This window comes from Cariama cristata, unplaced genomic scaffold (genome assembly GCF_000690535.1).
Source record: "Cariama cristata isolate BGI_N322 unplaced genomic scaffold, ASM69053v1 scaffold23159, whole genome shotgun sequence".
NCBI classification, from domain to species: domain Eukaryota; kingdom Metazoa; phylum Chordata; class Aves; order Cariamiformes; family Cariamidae; genus Cariama; species Cariama cristata.
In genome coordinates, this window is record NW_009637734.1 from 4,629 (window position 1) to 19,576 (window position 14,948).

Sequence of the window (14,948 nt, forward strand, 5' to 3'; positions counted from 1 at the left end):
GAACCCAGATGTGCATTTGTAGGTGGTTTGATGACAGACCAGCTATCTCCATCCCTAGAAGAGCTATTGGTGCCTGGCTGGTGCTGTGACCCACCTCCTCTGCTGTTAGGGGGTTTGCAAGGTCTGTTGAGTTACCTGGAAATTAATTGTCCACCGTGGCAATAACTGACAGTTCAATATGGCACATTGGATTAATTTTATTGTTGATGGCAGTAAAATTATCCAAAAGGGAGGAATCCTGTAATGGCTTCATTTCAAGGGTCAGTATTTGCAGGGTTCTTGTTTTGTAGTAATGTGTATTGAGGTTTTTAGCAGAGCACACAACTATCTTACTCCTCCTAGCTTACAGTGTAAGTATTTGCTGGAAGAGTTAGAGAAGTAGGAATTTCTACAGATTCCTTCACTTGGAAGTCATCTGCCATTTCTACTAACGTAATTTAAACTTATTCTGTGTGCTCAGCTTAAAAAAAAAAAATAAATCACAATTGCATGAGTTTCAAGGCACAAACCCTCCTTAGTTGTCATCTATACTGATTTGCTGAGTATATGGGTGGCTGTTGCGGAAACACTGCAGTTCAGATTTGTCGGTAGTCTGTAATTTTGCAGGAAATTCTGGGCTTTTTCCTTCTCTCTGTGATTAAAATACTATCTCTGCCTTATACTCATCCATTAAACCAAATTTGTGCAGGTGTAATTTCTGCAGGAAATGATCCTGAACTTTTAAATTGATGCATGTCATCATTTTCTCATCTACAGTCCTTTCACTTGTTTGTTTGTTTGTTTTAAATGAAAGAAGTTTGGGAGTTCATGCTTAAACCCATAAATCACTGACACTTTCGAGAGCTGGGTGAAAGGCTGAAATAATGCCGTGTAATCTTCTGGGCATGGAGAACTTCCTGGGCGAGTTACTAGAAATAAATGGTTGCTCACCTTAACTTTTAAAACAAATAATTTGCTGGTCGGTTGGTGTTTTCTGCCAGCTGATCACATAGTTTCTCTGGAAAATATTATTTGCAACTATCAAAATGAACTATTTTACAATGTTGGAGTGGAATATTCTGTCTATCTGTCTTCACTGCTCTTTTAAATACTCCTTGAATTTGTTAAATGGCTACTGTGATTATCTAGATAACCTTTGAAGGCTATCATTAGAGAATAGATTTTAATCGTTTATTTGAGTAGACCTTACTATCGAAGCATCTCAGTGGCAGTATCAGTGTGAGTATAGAGAGCGATGATACTACATGTTGTACAGCAAAGTTAACCCCGTATGCACTGCTGACTGCTAAGTCAGCAAACTGGCAGAAGCAGTGCCCAGGAGAAGTAATTTCTTGGACAGTGGTGCGAGACAAGAAAAGGCAAAGCTATCTCAGGTTTTGCCTGTTTGTGTTCTATTATACCTGAAAAAAAGTGTGAGTAGAGAGGTGCTACTTCTGTCAGAAACAAGAAAGAAACAAGGGGTAGTTTGTTGCAAATCCACTACTCCCTACTGACAGACGCAGTTAAATCACCTGGTAAGTTTTAAAGTCTGTTTTGACTTACTACTTTTTTTTTTGTGCATTCAAAAGCCATCTGACTGGCTCTGTTTCTGTTAAATACTGTGAATTTCTCGTTTCGCTGTTTAATGCCGAGTGTAGAGTGTAAGGAAAAACAAAACAAAACAAAGTACCCCTCCTTACCATAATTCCTTTTGAGCACATTGATGAAAGTTTTGTTTGTTGTTGTTTTCAAGTTATCAGTTTTTACATGGGAGTTTTCATAGTTTGAGCCACAGGACTAGAACCTGTGCACTAGTGATTTCTTGAGGTTTTGTTTGTTTGTTTTTATAATCTCTAGTTAAAGGGATTTTTGAGATTTGGACATGTAGCAGTTTTCTCATCAGTTCCACCATTGTAGTGTACTCCTACGTCTCGAGATTAACAGGCAAATAGTAAACTAGATGTTAGTTTGTTCTATACTGAAAAAGCTGGGATGGATTTCTTTGATTTTGTATGCATTTTTAAACTATACTTGTAGGAGCCTTCAAAAAACCTTGGAGCTATTATTAAAGTTTTGAAGATGTGATGCTGTTGCAGTAGCTTTGCATATTAAATTTCTTCCTTTACATGAATATCTAGTTTTTGCCCTAGAGCCTAAATTAGATCTCTAACAACTGAGAGTAACTTCAGTGTTTTCCTGGACATACTTCATGCTGATCAGACGTACCAAGACAAACAGCCACATTGATGGGAGAGTTACTGAGATCTGGTTTGCTCTTACCCTTTTTTCAGGCAGGTACCTGAACAACAACTGTGGTTTTCTTCTGTTTCCTTAAATCTGTTGTGTTGCTTTTGTTTCCAGATTTAAGTCATTTGACATATTTTTGTTTCTTCTTCTGAGATGCAATGGGAGGTTGCTTTGTCTTTGATCTTCATTTTTCTTTAGAAATATCCTACTTCAGCTTCTGGGGGCGGGGGGGGGCAGAATGTTTCCCGTTCTAACAAATTGAATGTACCTTTGCAATTTTGACCTCATTCCTCTGAGTTGTGCACGTGGGGGTGTGTGCTGGGAGTTGTAAGATGGGTGTTACGATGTGCCATTAGTGCAGTGACAGGAGACAGTGATGGGTGGGGAAGTGGATGCACCGTCCCATGTCGCGTACACTGAAGAGTCGTGATGAAGGTTATGAATAAAATCATAGAATCATTTAGGTTGGAAAAGACCTCTGAGGTGATGGGGTGCAGTTGGTGCTATATGTGGCTAAAGGGAGCAGCTCTGAATGGGAATTGGGGATAGTCAGTATGAGGGTGAGCTGAAGAAGTTAAACTGTGCCTGATGTACGTCGGTGTAACCTTAAGGTTTGGCAATGAAACCAGCCCAAGGACCTCTTGGCTCTATGGGAAGTGCTGGTAGCAGACATGGCTTGAAGAAATAAATGCTAGTGATGGAAGAGCTGCCTGAAGGCTTGGAGGTTTCCTGCATGTGTTGGGTTATATGGCTCACCACACCAGGAAAGAGAGCTGTCCTTTGGGACTTGGTGTCCCATCCAGTTGGGGATACCAAGGTGCTTGTCGCAGGCGTTAGGTTTGACCAGGTCCTGTGATCGGGGTGCTGCTGCGGGGCGGTGTGAGGGAAGGGTCCCCCAGCCGCTCTGTACCCATGCCACCTCCTGACCTCCGCCCCGGCCGGCCGTGGCTGCTGAGGAAATCATTCTGGTTCATTATAGAGAGCCTGTGGATCAGCTTCTTTTTTAAAAATATGAAACGCTGAGAGTGCCTTGAAATGCTCAAGGATGGTTCTGGGTTGTATTAAATGCAAATAAAAAGAACGCCGGGGTAGGGGCTTGCGGTCCCTTCCTGATAGCCTTTCTCATTGGAACTGCAGCACCGTTGTTTGATGCCTAACAGCAGAGGGCTGTGGGGTGGCCGTTAGAAGGAGCACTGTTATTCTTGGTTTAAAACTCCCAATTCACCTGTTTAATCAAAATATTTTACAAAATACCTGGTAAATCTTAATTTATTGAAAAGTAGAAAATCACTTGAATTCCTGTCTTTAAATGACTCATGATAATTGGAGTTGGAGTTTATTATGCAACTTTGAAATGTGAATATTTAAACTTCATGCTCATGTGATTCACTTTCCCCTTCCATCTCCTTTTCCTCCCCCTTGATAAAATAAATATTTTTATTAATCTCTACTTTGTTTCCAAGGTCACTTCCTGGTACGACAGCGGCTGAATGTGCATCAAATTTGAAGAAGATTTATACAGTACAAACAGTACAGGTAAGGTGTACAGTTTTGCTATAGGAGTTGCCATATGTTATTAATGTAACTTCACACCTTAAGTTTCGTTTTTCCTCATATGGATGAGTCACACTTGCGGCTTTGCTTACCTGTGGTACGAAACGTGGGTTTGGTTGTGTGTGGTATTGCTTGGTCATTGTTTGAGTTTCACTTGGCTTTCTAGGCCAGGAAAGGAGGAAGCATATTGGATTGTTCAGGCCAGCCCCCTTTTCTTAAACTTTCCTGAGTTTCCATTTGTACCTTTGTTGGATTGTTACACTTGATGTCTTTTAAGTATTTTTTTCTGCCTTTTCTCCATTTTTTTTTCAATATGGAAAATCATTACAGAAAGACTAAAAATTACAACTTGTGGGTTTTTTTGTTCTTTCTCTCTTTGAGCATGAATTAAAAAAAAAAAATCTAGCAAACTGACTTGAACTAAAGTACTTTTAAATCATACAATACTTGCAGCAATGAGAAATTCTGCACGTCTGTATCATCTGCCAGTGCCGAGCAGTGGGCATCTCTTGCAAGGAAAATTGCATTTCTGTTTTAATACCACAGTTAGCATAAAATGTAGTGAATTGGTATTTGTCTCACCTTAATGCTGAGCTGACTCTAGTTCGCTAAATCTCTGAAATTCTAAGGTAATGCCAAAACCGTCTCTTTGAAGGAGCCCAGCTGTAGTGATCTACTGAAGTTTTAAATGACACTTAATCATTAATGTCTGCACAACTTGTTACATTGCATGAGATTTTTTTCTTCCTAGCTAATATGCCTAAGAAATGAATTGGCTTTCAGAGTTTTCTAGAGACGAGGTTATCAGTGGAAGTACTTTGGCATAAAGCATGGAAATGTCCTGCAGACTCCTGGGAAAGGTTCCCTCCCGCCTCTGTGTGTCAGCAGAATGTCTCCATCAGCCATGTAAAGAAGTGACACTCTGAACTTAAAGTTGACAACATTAATGGGTTTGTTTCAAAATGGGCTGCAGTGGTTCCTGTTAAAAAAGGAACCACAAAGTGGTGTGTGCAGTATCCGGTGTGATCCATTTTGCCACTCCGAATCCAGCCTTCGTTATTTAAATGATTAGGTTATTGCCTGAAAAACCTGAGGTTTGTCTCGTCAGGTTGGGGTTGAAAATACAAAAAAGTCCTTCAGATCCTCTGGGAAGACTCTTGGGCTGGATGAAGTGATCAGAAGCTAGCAGCATGGCCTGTGATATGTCTTACTGTGCTATCATACACATAACATGATCTTCCTTGGGGAAGCAAAACGAAAATCCTCATTGACTTCATCGTTGTCCTTAATGGGCAGTAGCTAGTCAGTGAGCAATGCCAGCCTGCACTGCCTGAAGAAAGTTTGAAAACCAAAACCTTCCAAACTCAGTCCCTGGTTCAGGACATAAGAGCTCTCAAAGCTTTCCACGGTCATCTGCTGGCATAGCTCTGCTCCTTCTACTTCAGTAGCTGTAGAGTTTGGGCACACAACCAGGTAGGAGTAAGATGAAAACTGAAATGGGTGTTTCATACCAATTTTTCATATTTTTACTAGTCTTCCATCTCTTCTTATTGACTGGGCAATGGTAACGGCTGGTAGGTGAAATTGCTAAGGGCCACAAAATTTTGTCACATAGTGTTGCAATGTTTGTTTCTAAAGTTGTGCTGATGATTAAATATGGGATAATACTTAATGGGTTGTCCTAATGCGTAATATTGCATCACTGCATGTTAATGCAATGTAAGTCTTTAAAAAAATCCTTTCTTATTCCCAACTGTTGGATAAAGAAGAAAGGGGATTGGGATCTCTTCGGTCATCCCTCCCTGTTGCTCACCACTGCTTTTGGGTGTCTTTTATCCACCCAAAACACACATGACAGCTTCTGCTTTTGCCAGCAGAAACGCTGGGAGGTAATCCGATGGTTCCTGGTAACCTGCTGCTTCTAATCTCTCCCCCGTTCCTGTATTAATATGTGCATCTCAGGTTCTTTGCATCTGGTTGAAACTTTTCACTGTGATCTAGACAAAGGAGTTGGATTGCTAGCATTAGTTAGGCATTTAGTTCAACAGAGTTATTGTTCGCGGTGTTTTTGTAACTCAAGATAAGCATAATGAAGTTTAGACTAGTCTTAAGTGAAGCAAGGTGGATATTTGATATAAGTGTATATTTTTAATATGCTAAGGAAGTTTTATGTAATGGTTTGTTCTGACATACTTAGTGTAACTCTGATTTTGATTATTTTTTTTCTCTCTGTTCTTAAGGACTTTGATTCTAAAGTAATCCACAGTTCAACTGCTTCCCTTCTTTCTACCTCCTCCTTATGCAGAATTGGCATCTAAAAAAATAAAGTAGAAGTGAAATTGCAACAGGTTCTTTTCAGAGTGTTTTATTATAACATAGAAGGTGCCAGTTCTCTAGGAGCAGGATATGTAATTGTTTTAGAGAAAATGAACAAGGAAGTAAATCTGCATGAAACTTACTCTTGTGTTAATGCAACTAGTATTTTTTCTTTTTAAGGATTTCTGGAGTGTCTACAACAACATTCCTCCTGTGACAAATTTGCCTCTGAGATGTAGTTACCATTTAATGCGGGGAGAAAGGCGGCCGCTTTGGTACGTATGTTACCATTAGACATTTCTGGGAATGGACAGTGAAAAAACCTGAAGTGGTGAAAGAAGGCAGGCATGGAACAGGAGCATCTTGTTTCTATTGCCTGCAAACGCCTGAATTTGAGAGACCTAAGAAAGAAATATCCTAAGGATTTTGTTAAGCTTAGTGACTTGTACTAAAGAGTCTTCATTAAAAACACAGACTAATCTAATTGTGCACCTCTGAACGTAAATGTAAGAAAGAAATTAAATTATGAAATAGAAGTTGGGAAATTAAAATATGACTCTGAATTTTAATTCGAGAATACACAGAATATGTTACTTCTATTTGAATTATTTTAACTTGCAATTTTTTTTCTTTCTACTGAAGCTAGTGGCAGAATAATACAAACGACTGATGGTCCTTCACTGTTCTTCACCTGTGCAAAAGTATGCCTCATACGCATATAAATGCACATATACCTTGGATTAAAACTAATTTAAGACATTATGAAGTGATTCATTGCAGCAAATTCCTACTTGATTGTAGAATAGTAATGGATTAAAGTGTAAATAATTGATGTTTTCTTTTCAGAAACTGAGTTTTGCATACCTTCCTCGTGCAGTTCTGTCACATCTCAATTAGAGAGCCTAAGCACTTTCTGAAGAGTTTTGATCTTTTTGTCATCATTTGCGTAGATTTTGATTGGATTAGAGTTCTTTAACTTGATTGTAGTATGTCTAACTGGGTGGTGACTTACTACGGGAGATTTCTGTCCTAATCTACTGAAGAAGTAAATAATTTTCTAAAGTGAAATGCATCTGAAGGTCTACATTACTTTTCTAAAAATACTGTGACTGGTCAGGATAGCTAAACTGGGATTGAAAAATTATTGGTGTCTGTATAAATGAACTGAGCCGTTGCATGCGGGTCCTCATGTCTTTGTAAGGATGAGTGAGAACATTTTGGAGTTTGTTCTTTTGTTTTTTGTTTACTTTGATTTGGTAAGTGACTATTAGAGGTGTGAAATGCAAAGATAATTTCTGAAAGTGATACATCTATTTTAAGGCTGTCAATGTAATTTTGTATTTTAGGAAAGGGATTGCAAGAGATTGATCTCATCAGTAACCCACTAACTTTTCAGTACTTACTGCCAAGAAGCTTTTTTTCAGATTACAGTTACAGTATACCACCCAATTGCAGCATTGTTTTTTAGGAAGAAAAACGAATTCTGAAGTAAGAATTGAGGACTGCAGATTTTTGCAGATGTCCTTCCAAAGTTTCCCCCTCATTTCCCCAGTGTTTGTCTGGATTGGTGAGAGATCACTGGTCCTGGGGAACCTCTATAGGTTTCATACTGGATTTAGATATTCCAAAGATGAATTTTAGGTTATTCCTTTAACTTTGCTTTTACAGAGTTTTAACAGGAAACTAGAAGCCCTGATTTAAAACCTTACAAAAACAATTGTGACAGAATAAACTCGAGGAGCTCACAGGTTTGTACGTTGTGCCTTTGTCATTACAAGGTGGTTTAACAGTTAAGTCTGCCCTGACCTTGGGCAGCTTCGTTTTGGTTTTTTTTTTTAATAAGGGCAATTAATTTCTAGCTGTTACAAAACTGAAATGAAGTGTGCTCGCGTTCTTTTGTTACATTGGATGAACTTGAGAGTAATAAGCTGCTTCTGTGAAAATATGCCAGTTTTTCCAAAATAAAAGGTTACTATAGTAAAATATAAAATTGTTTTATGGCTTGTTCCCATATGGTGTGCAGTCACTTCAAAGATGGTCTGTAGTCAGGGAAAACGTAAGGATTTTCCAACACACAAAACTTAGGAAAGGGATTAAGTGTTGAGAGACACACTTCGTATGAACAATGAAAGAATTATCTCTGAGGTCAGAAGTCATAGCTTGAGTCATGCTACCTGGAGTTAGTGATTGCATTTCAGATAGGATTTTTCTGGGAAAATTAACCCCCAAACGTAGGATTATCTAGATGTAGATTTGAATGTTTATTTTCACTGATCTATTTCCCATAACCAGGGAAGAGGAAAGCAATGCCAAAGGAGGTATATGGAAAATGAAGGTCCCTAAAGAAAGTACGGTATGTTATATTGACTTTTTTCTTAGACTTTGTTTAGTAAGGGGGTTTCTTGAAACTCCATCTGATAAAGCTGTTGTAAAGCTTTTTAGTTCTGACATCACTCAACACAACAAACAAACACTCTTTTAACGTCTATAACCTTTTATTTTAAGACAATGAGCAAAAGTTTATTTTCCAGTAATTCCGTATCTCTTGCTTTTGATAACATTTGTCGATGTGTTATCAAGCAAATGAAAGCTGCAGTTTTATACTCCATTTCCATTTGGAAACAGTATTTTGTAATCACCTTTGTTCTCAAGACTGTTTGCTTATAGGCCTGCAAAAAAAACCCACACAAAAATCTTTTCCTGATAATATTATGTCCTAAATTATAGCCAGAACCTCAGTAATGCTCTTCAAAAGTCCACACACGCAGTCCAGAACAACATTTCAGCTGAAACTCGGGAGGACTATTTCTGCTTGGCATGGCTTGTTGGCACCTCTGTATGGCTGTGAGTTGCGCCGTGACTTTCTGTAGCCAAACGCGGACCCAGGCATTGTTTCCATCGATAGGTAATCCCATCTCATGGCTTGCTCCCACTGGAAGGGGGAAGATCTTGCTCATTCTCTCCTGATCCCTTTTGCAGTGGCTCTGGTGCTCATCGGACCGTTTTGTGAGCCAGCTTAATGCACTCTGATGTCACAAAAAGTCTCCTATTTATTTTATTTTTAATTTGAGTGTATGGCCAGGAGAGTTTTTTGATGGGCGTAGGGGGTAAAGGAGAAGAGACAAGTAGGATCATCCCCTTTGGCAACAGTGAGTTGTCAGATCACCGTGTGTGCATCTTGTGAAACTGTAGTGCTGCTCATTTTTCTTCACTTTTTTTTTTTTGGAATCTAAAAATGTGAAAGATAAAATCTGTTCAGGCATGTCGTTGTTCTAGCCCTGCTGAAATAATTGAGTTTCTCTTTGTCCCCCTAATCAAATGCATGTGAGTAACTTCTGTGAGCTGTCACAGCGAGGAGATTTGACCTCTTGACACGTGGTGTTTATGTGTGTAAGTGTGTTCCGGATGAGGCCTTTAAACACGAAAAGTGAAGTGTCAGAAAAATGTGACAGCCTTGCAGAAGGCATTAAATGCTGAAAGATGGTACTTGAAATTTCAGCCAAAAGATAATTGATTTTTGCCTGTGGGCTTCTTCCCCATATGTGAACTGCAGCTTTCCTCCGCTGCAGTCCCAAGTGATCACAAAAGACTGAAATTTTCTTTTTCCTCTTATAATCCAAGGTGTGAAAATTGTCAGAAGTGACATGTGGTTTGGGGAGCCTGCATTACTGGGTAGTGAATTTAGGGACCTCAGAGGCCTTGTTTTTCAGAGGCTGAATGACAGCTCCTTTTTGAAATGAAGGTACTTTTTGATCTCCCAAACTACGTACCACACAGCCCAGGTCACTTCTGAAAGGTTTAATTGAAGGTGATCTTCAGTCGGCTTTTAGTGCCTCTGTAAATAGCATAAATAATACCTTTATGCCTGTTTCTCATTTTTTGGCTTCATTCTTTGTCACATGTGCACACAGCATTGCCTTGGCTAAGATGAACCATTTTGTACAGGCCTAACTCAAAAAGACGGTTATGCTATAGCAGCTCTTGGTGAGGGTGTGGAGGGAGGAAAATGTAGTTTTTTCTAAAGACATCAGTCTTTTAGTGGTATGAAAATCTGACTGACAAAGTACTGACACTTAGATGTTGTTGCATGTGTACAGTGACACTTCTGTATGCCAGTTTTTAATATGAAAACTAATACTTTTTAGATCCTCATAAGCCTGATCCTGCAACTGCTTACTACTGGATGAAGTGCTTCCTACCCTTGAGACCATTAGGACAACTCACAGTAGTGAGCACTGCGCCTGGTAATGAGTGTGCGTGGTCAGTCCCATCATTCATCTCTGAGCCCTTCCACTGGCAGGCAAAAGGCACCGTGTCAGAGGCTGTCACATCAACATCTTCAGCCTGCCTTGGGAGCCATCGCCATCAGATGGTCCTTCCCATAGCGCAGCTTTATATGATGCATTGGATTAGATGATAATGAGTAACAGAAATCCTGAGTATTCTAAAAGATGGCTTAGGAGTACTCAGAAACGCTATTAAAGCAGTTGAGTAGTTTGTACCTTTGTGGCCGCTTGCTTTTTGTTTTAACCTGGTACTTTTGACTTGCTGGGTTTTTTAATAGTATTAAAACTCAAGCTAGCTTCATACAGCAGAAAAGACATTCCTCAAAAGTAGTATATTAAAAAGTCATTATAGTGATGTAAACAAATACACATGTTGATGTGTTCTTTTAAAAAAAAAAAAGAAAATTCTGTCCCTGTAAACCCACACCTTGGAGCATTATGTTGGTCTAGACGCATTCCAAGTTTTGTATGGGCTTTGGCTTGGGTGACAACAAGTGTCAAAAGCAAGTAACAGTGTAATTAGTCTAACAAATTAAAGTGGCAGAGAGCTTTTCCCCCTGTTTTAATTCTCCAGTGAGCATTTGAATTTGTTGAAAGATGGACTTGGTTTGTAGTCAAGGCAAATCAGAGATGATGTTTAAATATAAGCAATCTAATTGACTGGTAGGGTTTTTGGGTACTTTTCTTAAAGTGGTTAGTAATTCTTTTCTGTAGAAACAAATGATCACAAGTGGAGCTTTATGGTCTTTTATCATGGGAAATTCTTGGGAGAAATACGCTTTCAGGCTTTACATCAATGAGTCCATTCAGGATGAGTCGTGGACATAGATATTGTGAAGGTAGACTTATTGTTAAACATTTAAAATATTTATAAGAACAACTCTGTGTAACAGTATGTATTTTCAGGGTCTAAATTCTCGCTGCAATTGGATCGAGGAAATTAATTACATGACACAGCGTGTTCTTACAATAAATACTCTTTTTTTGTCTAGACAACCTCAGAAAGAGAATGCACTCAAAACTGAGCTAGCAAACCTAACTTTCAAATTAAAAAATAATAATGCAAATGTAACTTTTTTCTTTTTTCCCCACCTCCTTAGGCTGCAGTTTGGAAAGAGCTACTGTTAGCAACTATTGGAGAGCAGTTTACAGGTTGTTGTGCAGCAGGTAACTTAAAAATGATTGAGGCTAGCATGACAAATTGAGTTTGAATACAGAACATGGAAAAACTGCTAAAAATGGGGTACAGGGCTGGAAATCATATTCGTACCTGTTGCCATTAAGAAGAGAACAAAGTATTCTCACTGTCTTAGCACAAGAATCAAGCTCAACAGCTTGCATCCCTAGGAAGCCAGCAGGTTTTCTAGTTATTAAATATCTATCTGTTAGCCAGTATTTAAATGATTAATATTCATCTTCCAATGACAGGATTCTGGAACCCCAAATGACACTTCCGTCCAAGTTGTTTGTACTATCACTGTTGGAAGCAACTAAATTAAATAGATACCCCCATTAGCCTTCATGGTCCCTCCTGGTTAGGAGTTAGGGGAAACACTAGTGCAGACCCAAAGCAGAGGGAAGCTGCGTGGTTTGCCTGTGGTGACATTAAAAGCCCATAGCAGGGCTGAAACACAAACCTGGCTCTCCTGAATCCCAGGTGAGCACTCTACCCAGAGGGAATATTTTCATTATTGCTTAAAAATACTGCTTAGGTCAAGGTAGTTTTTAATGCAATTGAACTTACATAAATATGCTTAAAATACTTTGCTGGTTTACTGGAAAACAGGCATTAATAATCCAGAAGCTCACGTGTGATTTTGGTCAGAGGTAATAATTTAGCGAAGTCGCTTTCAGAATAAATATCTTCTCTGGGCTTGCAAGGTTGCACGTTTCATTTGGAAATGGACACTGGGAAGGGACTGTGAATGCTAGCTGGCTTAAGATAGATCATCAAATGCTGCTGCTTAGCCATGAAAAGCAAGCACAAGTCTGACCACTTAATTCGCTAAGGTTTAGTTGCAGAACGCTTTGTTGCTTCTGGGTGAAGCAAATGATGAACTTACTGATCCACTGGCCTAGATGGAAGGCGTTCTGGGAGCTGGTTACTAAACTAACTTTTCAGTTCAAATGATGCTCTCCTTTGTTTCTTTTGACCATATTTACTTCTCTCCTGAGCATGAATATATGATTAAACTGGCTGTTGCAGTGATGATGAATAGCCCGTTAGGAGTGTTCCTTCACTGCTCTGTCATTCTGGAGAAAGGCATTGCATTTCTGGGGTTCACAGAGCAGTTCAGCCAAAGGCTTTCAAACAGTTTCTCTTACACCTAGCTAATACGGTAGAGCAGGCATATTGCAGTAGGCTGCTGCTGGTATATTTGCCTTGGTGGCTTTATTTTTTCTACAAAAGTTTTGTTGAATGAGTTTCTCAAATAGTGTTATTTCTCTCGTTGCCTTGCCAGCTTTCACATTTGGAAGATACAGAATACAAGCCTCAAATCCTTGAGCTGTGAGAGACGTTTCCAATAGTGCTTTTCAAAATCCTTAATATGCATAACTGAGTTGGTGGCAAGAAGGGAGTGTTCCTGCCCTTTATATACTGATAGGGTGGTCTTGGGGTCAATTTAAGAAAATACTATATTCTGCTGTCTAGAGAGGTAGTTTTTGCCCTTGGCCGTGTGTTCTTGACACCACCTTTGCATTATTGTTACTGACCCCTTCCTTAGGATGCCCGGTGCAGCTGCGTCGTGGAGGTCACTGCTGGAGGCAGCCACCGCTCCCAGCCACAGCATGGCCTTAAGCTGAGTTCTCCACAAAGCTGCATCCTGAGAATTTCACACCAAAAAGGGCTTTATCAGCGAATCACGGAGTTATCAACCCTGGCAGCGGCAGCCTGACTGGGGCTTTATTAATTTTTTTCTTTTTTATTCCGTTGCTGCCTTGACAAAATGTAAAGGAAAAAGAGAGCAAAGTCTGGAAAAGCTGGTGTCTGATCTTCTCCAGGTACTGTTCCTGGGGCTTCAGTTGTTTCACCCTCACCCCCCACCCCCTGTTTTTGCTTATAGACATTACTGTAGGTAAATTATCTTTAATAGTTTATATTGCTAACTTTACTGAAGGGAGTCTTGTGACTTCCTTCTAATCAAGTATAAGAGTGCTAATAGCAAAGATGAATAATCCTATGGCACTTCATTAAAACCACTATGAGGTAGTATTTCCAATAGCTTCTATAAATACAGTGTTTGTTTCTTTCTGGTAACTATTTTGTCTGGTTTCAACACTGGTATTCTCCTTGCTAGAGATTGCTCTTTCATGTTTCTTCAGTTTGTTCAGCTTTTGGGCACTGTTTCATAATACAGAAGTATCGGATTAGACATGTCTCACTTTTAAAGTATTTGTTAATGATGCTGCTTCTTCTGTGCAGATGATGAAGTAATAGGTGTTAGCATCAGCGTTCGTGACCGTGAAGATGTTGTGCAAGTCTGGAACGTGAATGCCTCTTTAGCAAGTGAAGCAAAAGTTTTAGAAAAGATTCATAAACTTCTGCCACACACATCTTTTAAAGCGGTCTTTTATAAACGTACGTATTTTGTACTGTTAATTTCCACCTTCATTAGAGAAACAAGATGCTGGTAGGGTATTTCCATGGGAATACCCTGCCTGATTCATCATGAACCATTTAGAAACATAGCATCTCTCATTGCCTTAAAATTATGTCCCTTCAATGTAAAAGTTAGCTATCATTCAAAATATAAGATATTTTTAGTTTAATTGTAGAATGTATTTGGTTTCATGTTTAATATGCCTGATTTGTAAAATGAGTGAGACAAATCTCTTGATAACTCTCAAGACTACAAGCTGTTCAATTTAAGTATTCATTTAGAGGAACCATTTACAATCAGAATTTTAAGAGATCTCCTATTTTAGGCTCTCTATAAATGTATTAACAGAATAGTATATTCCCAAAGATCACTCGTTGGCATGTTGTGTCTTCCTTGACAGCTTTGTACAGTGTTGTCTTCTCTTCTTTTAATCTTTTCAACTCCTTGACAGAGTTTACATGTTCTTTTATTCTTTTTTCCTTCTCTCTTTAGCACACAGAGACCATCATGCTTTTGAAGGCTGACGTGGAAAACATTAAGGGCAGTCTGTGCCAAGCTCGTTCATTGTTGTTTGGTGTTCTGAGGTGGTCTGGACAAGGAGAAGGATGGTGGAAGCCCTGCAGAAGCGCTACATGCAGTTGGTCCTTTTGAGTTTCTAACATTTCAGACTGGGCTATTGCTACTGAAAATGAGGAAAAACAGTTGTCTTGACTGCTAAATGCTCAATTCACTACTTCTTGTTTGGTTGGGTTTTTAAATTCTTCATTGTTTCTTTAAAAAGATAATTTGGCCACTTGTTTTTTCAGTCAGATTATATTTGTTCCTATTTCCTTAAGACAGCAGGCTTTCATTTCTTCTGTACTGTACGTAGTTAAATGCAAACATGCACAAAGATGGTATGCTACTTTTCCTAGATGTGCTGTACGTAGAGGAATACTGGCTGGGTGAAATGTGTTTTCAATTT

The 14,948-nt window shown here is 39.1% G+C and overlaps 1 protein-coding gene across 1 annotated transcript; it reads left to right on the forward strand.

Annotated features, from left to right (window-relative positions):
* Positions 1-3,689: 3,689 nt before the first annotated feature.
* On the forward strand, positions 3,690-14,508 carry EIF4E3 (eukaryotic translation initiation factor 4E family member 3; the record flags this gene model as incomplete). Its single annotated transcript, XM_009708463.1, has 6 exons — positions 3,690-3,762; positions 6,277-6,371; positions 8,389-8,449; positions 11,483-11,549; positions 13,807-13,962; positions 14,477-14,508. Coding segments are annotated over 6 exons (484 nt in total), but the record flags the coding sequence as incomplete, so codon positions are not given.
* Positions 14,509-14,948: the final 440 nt, after the last annotated feature.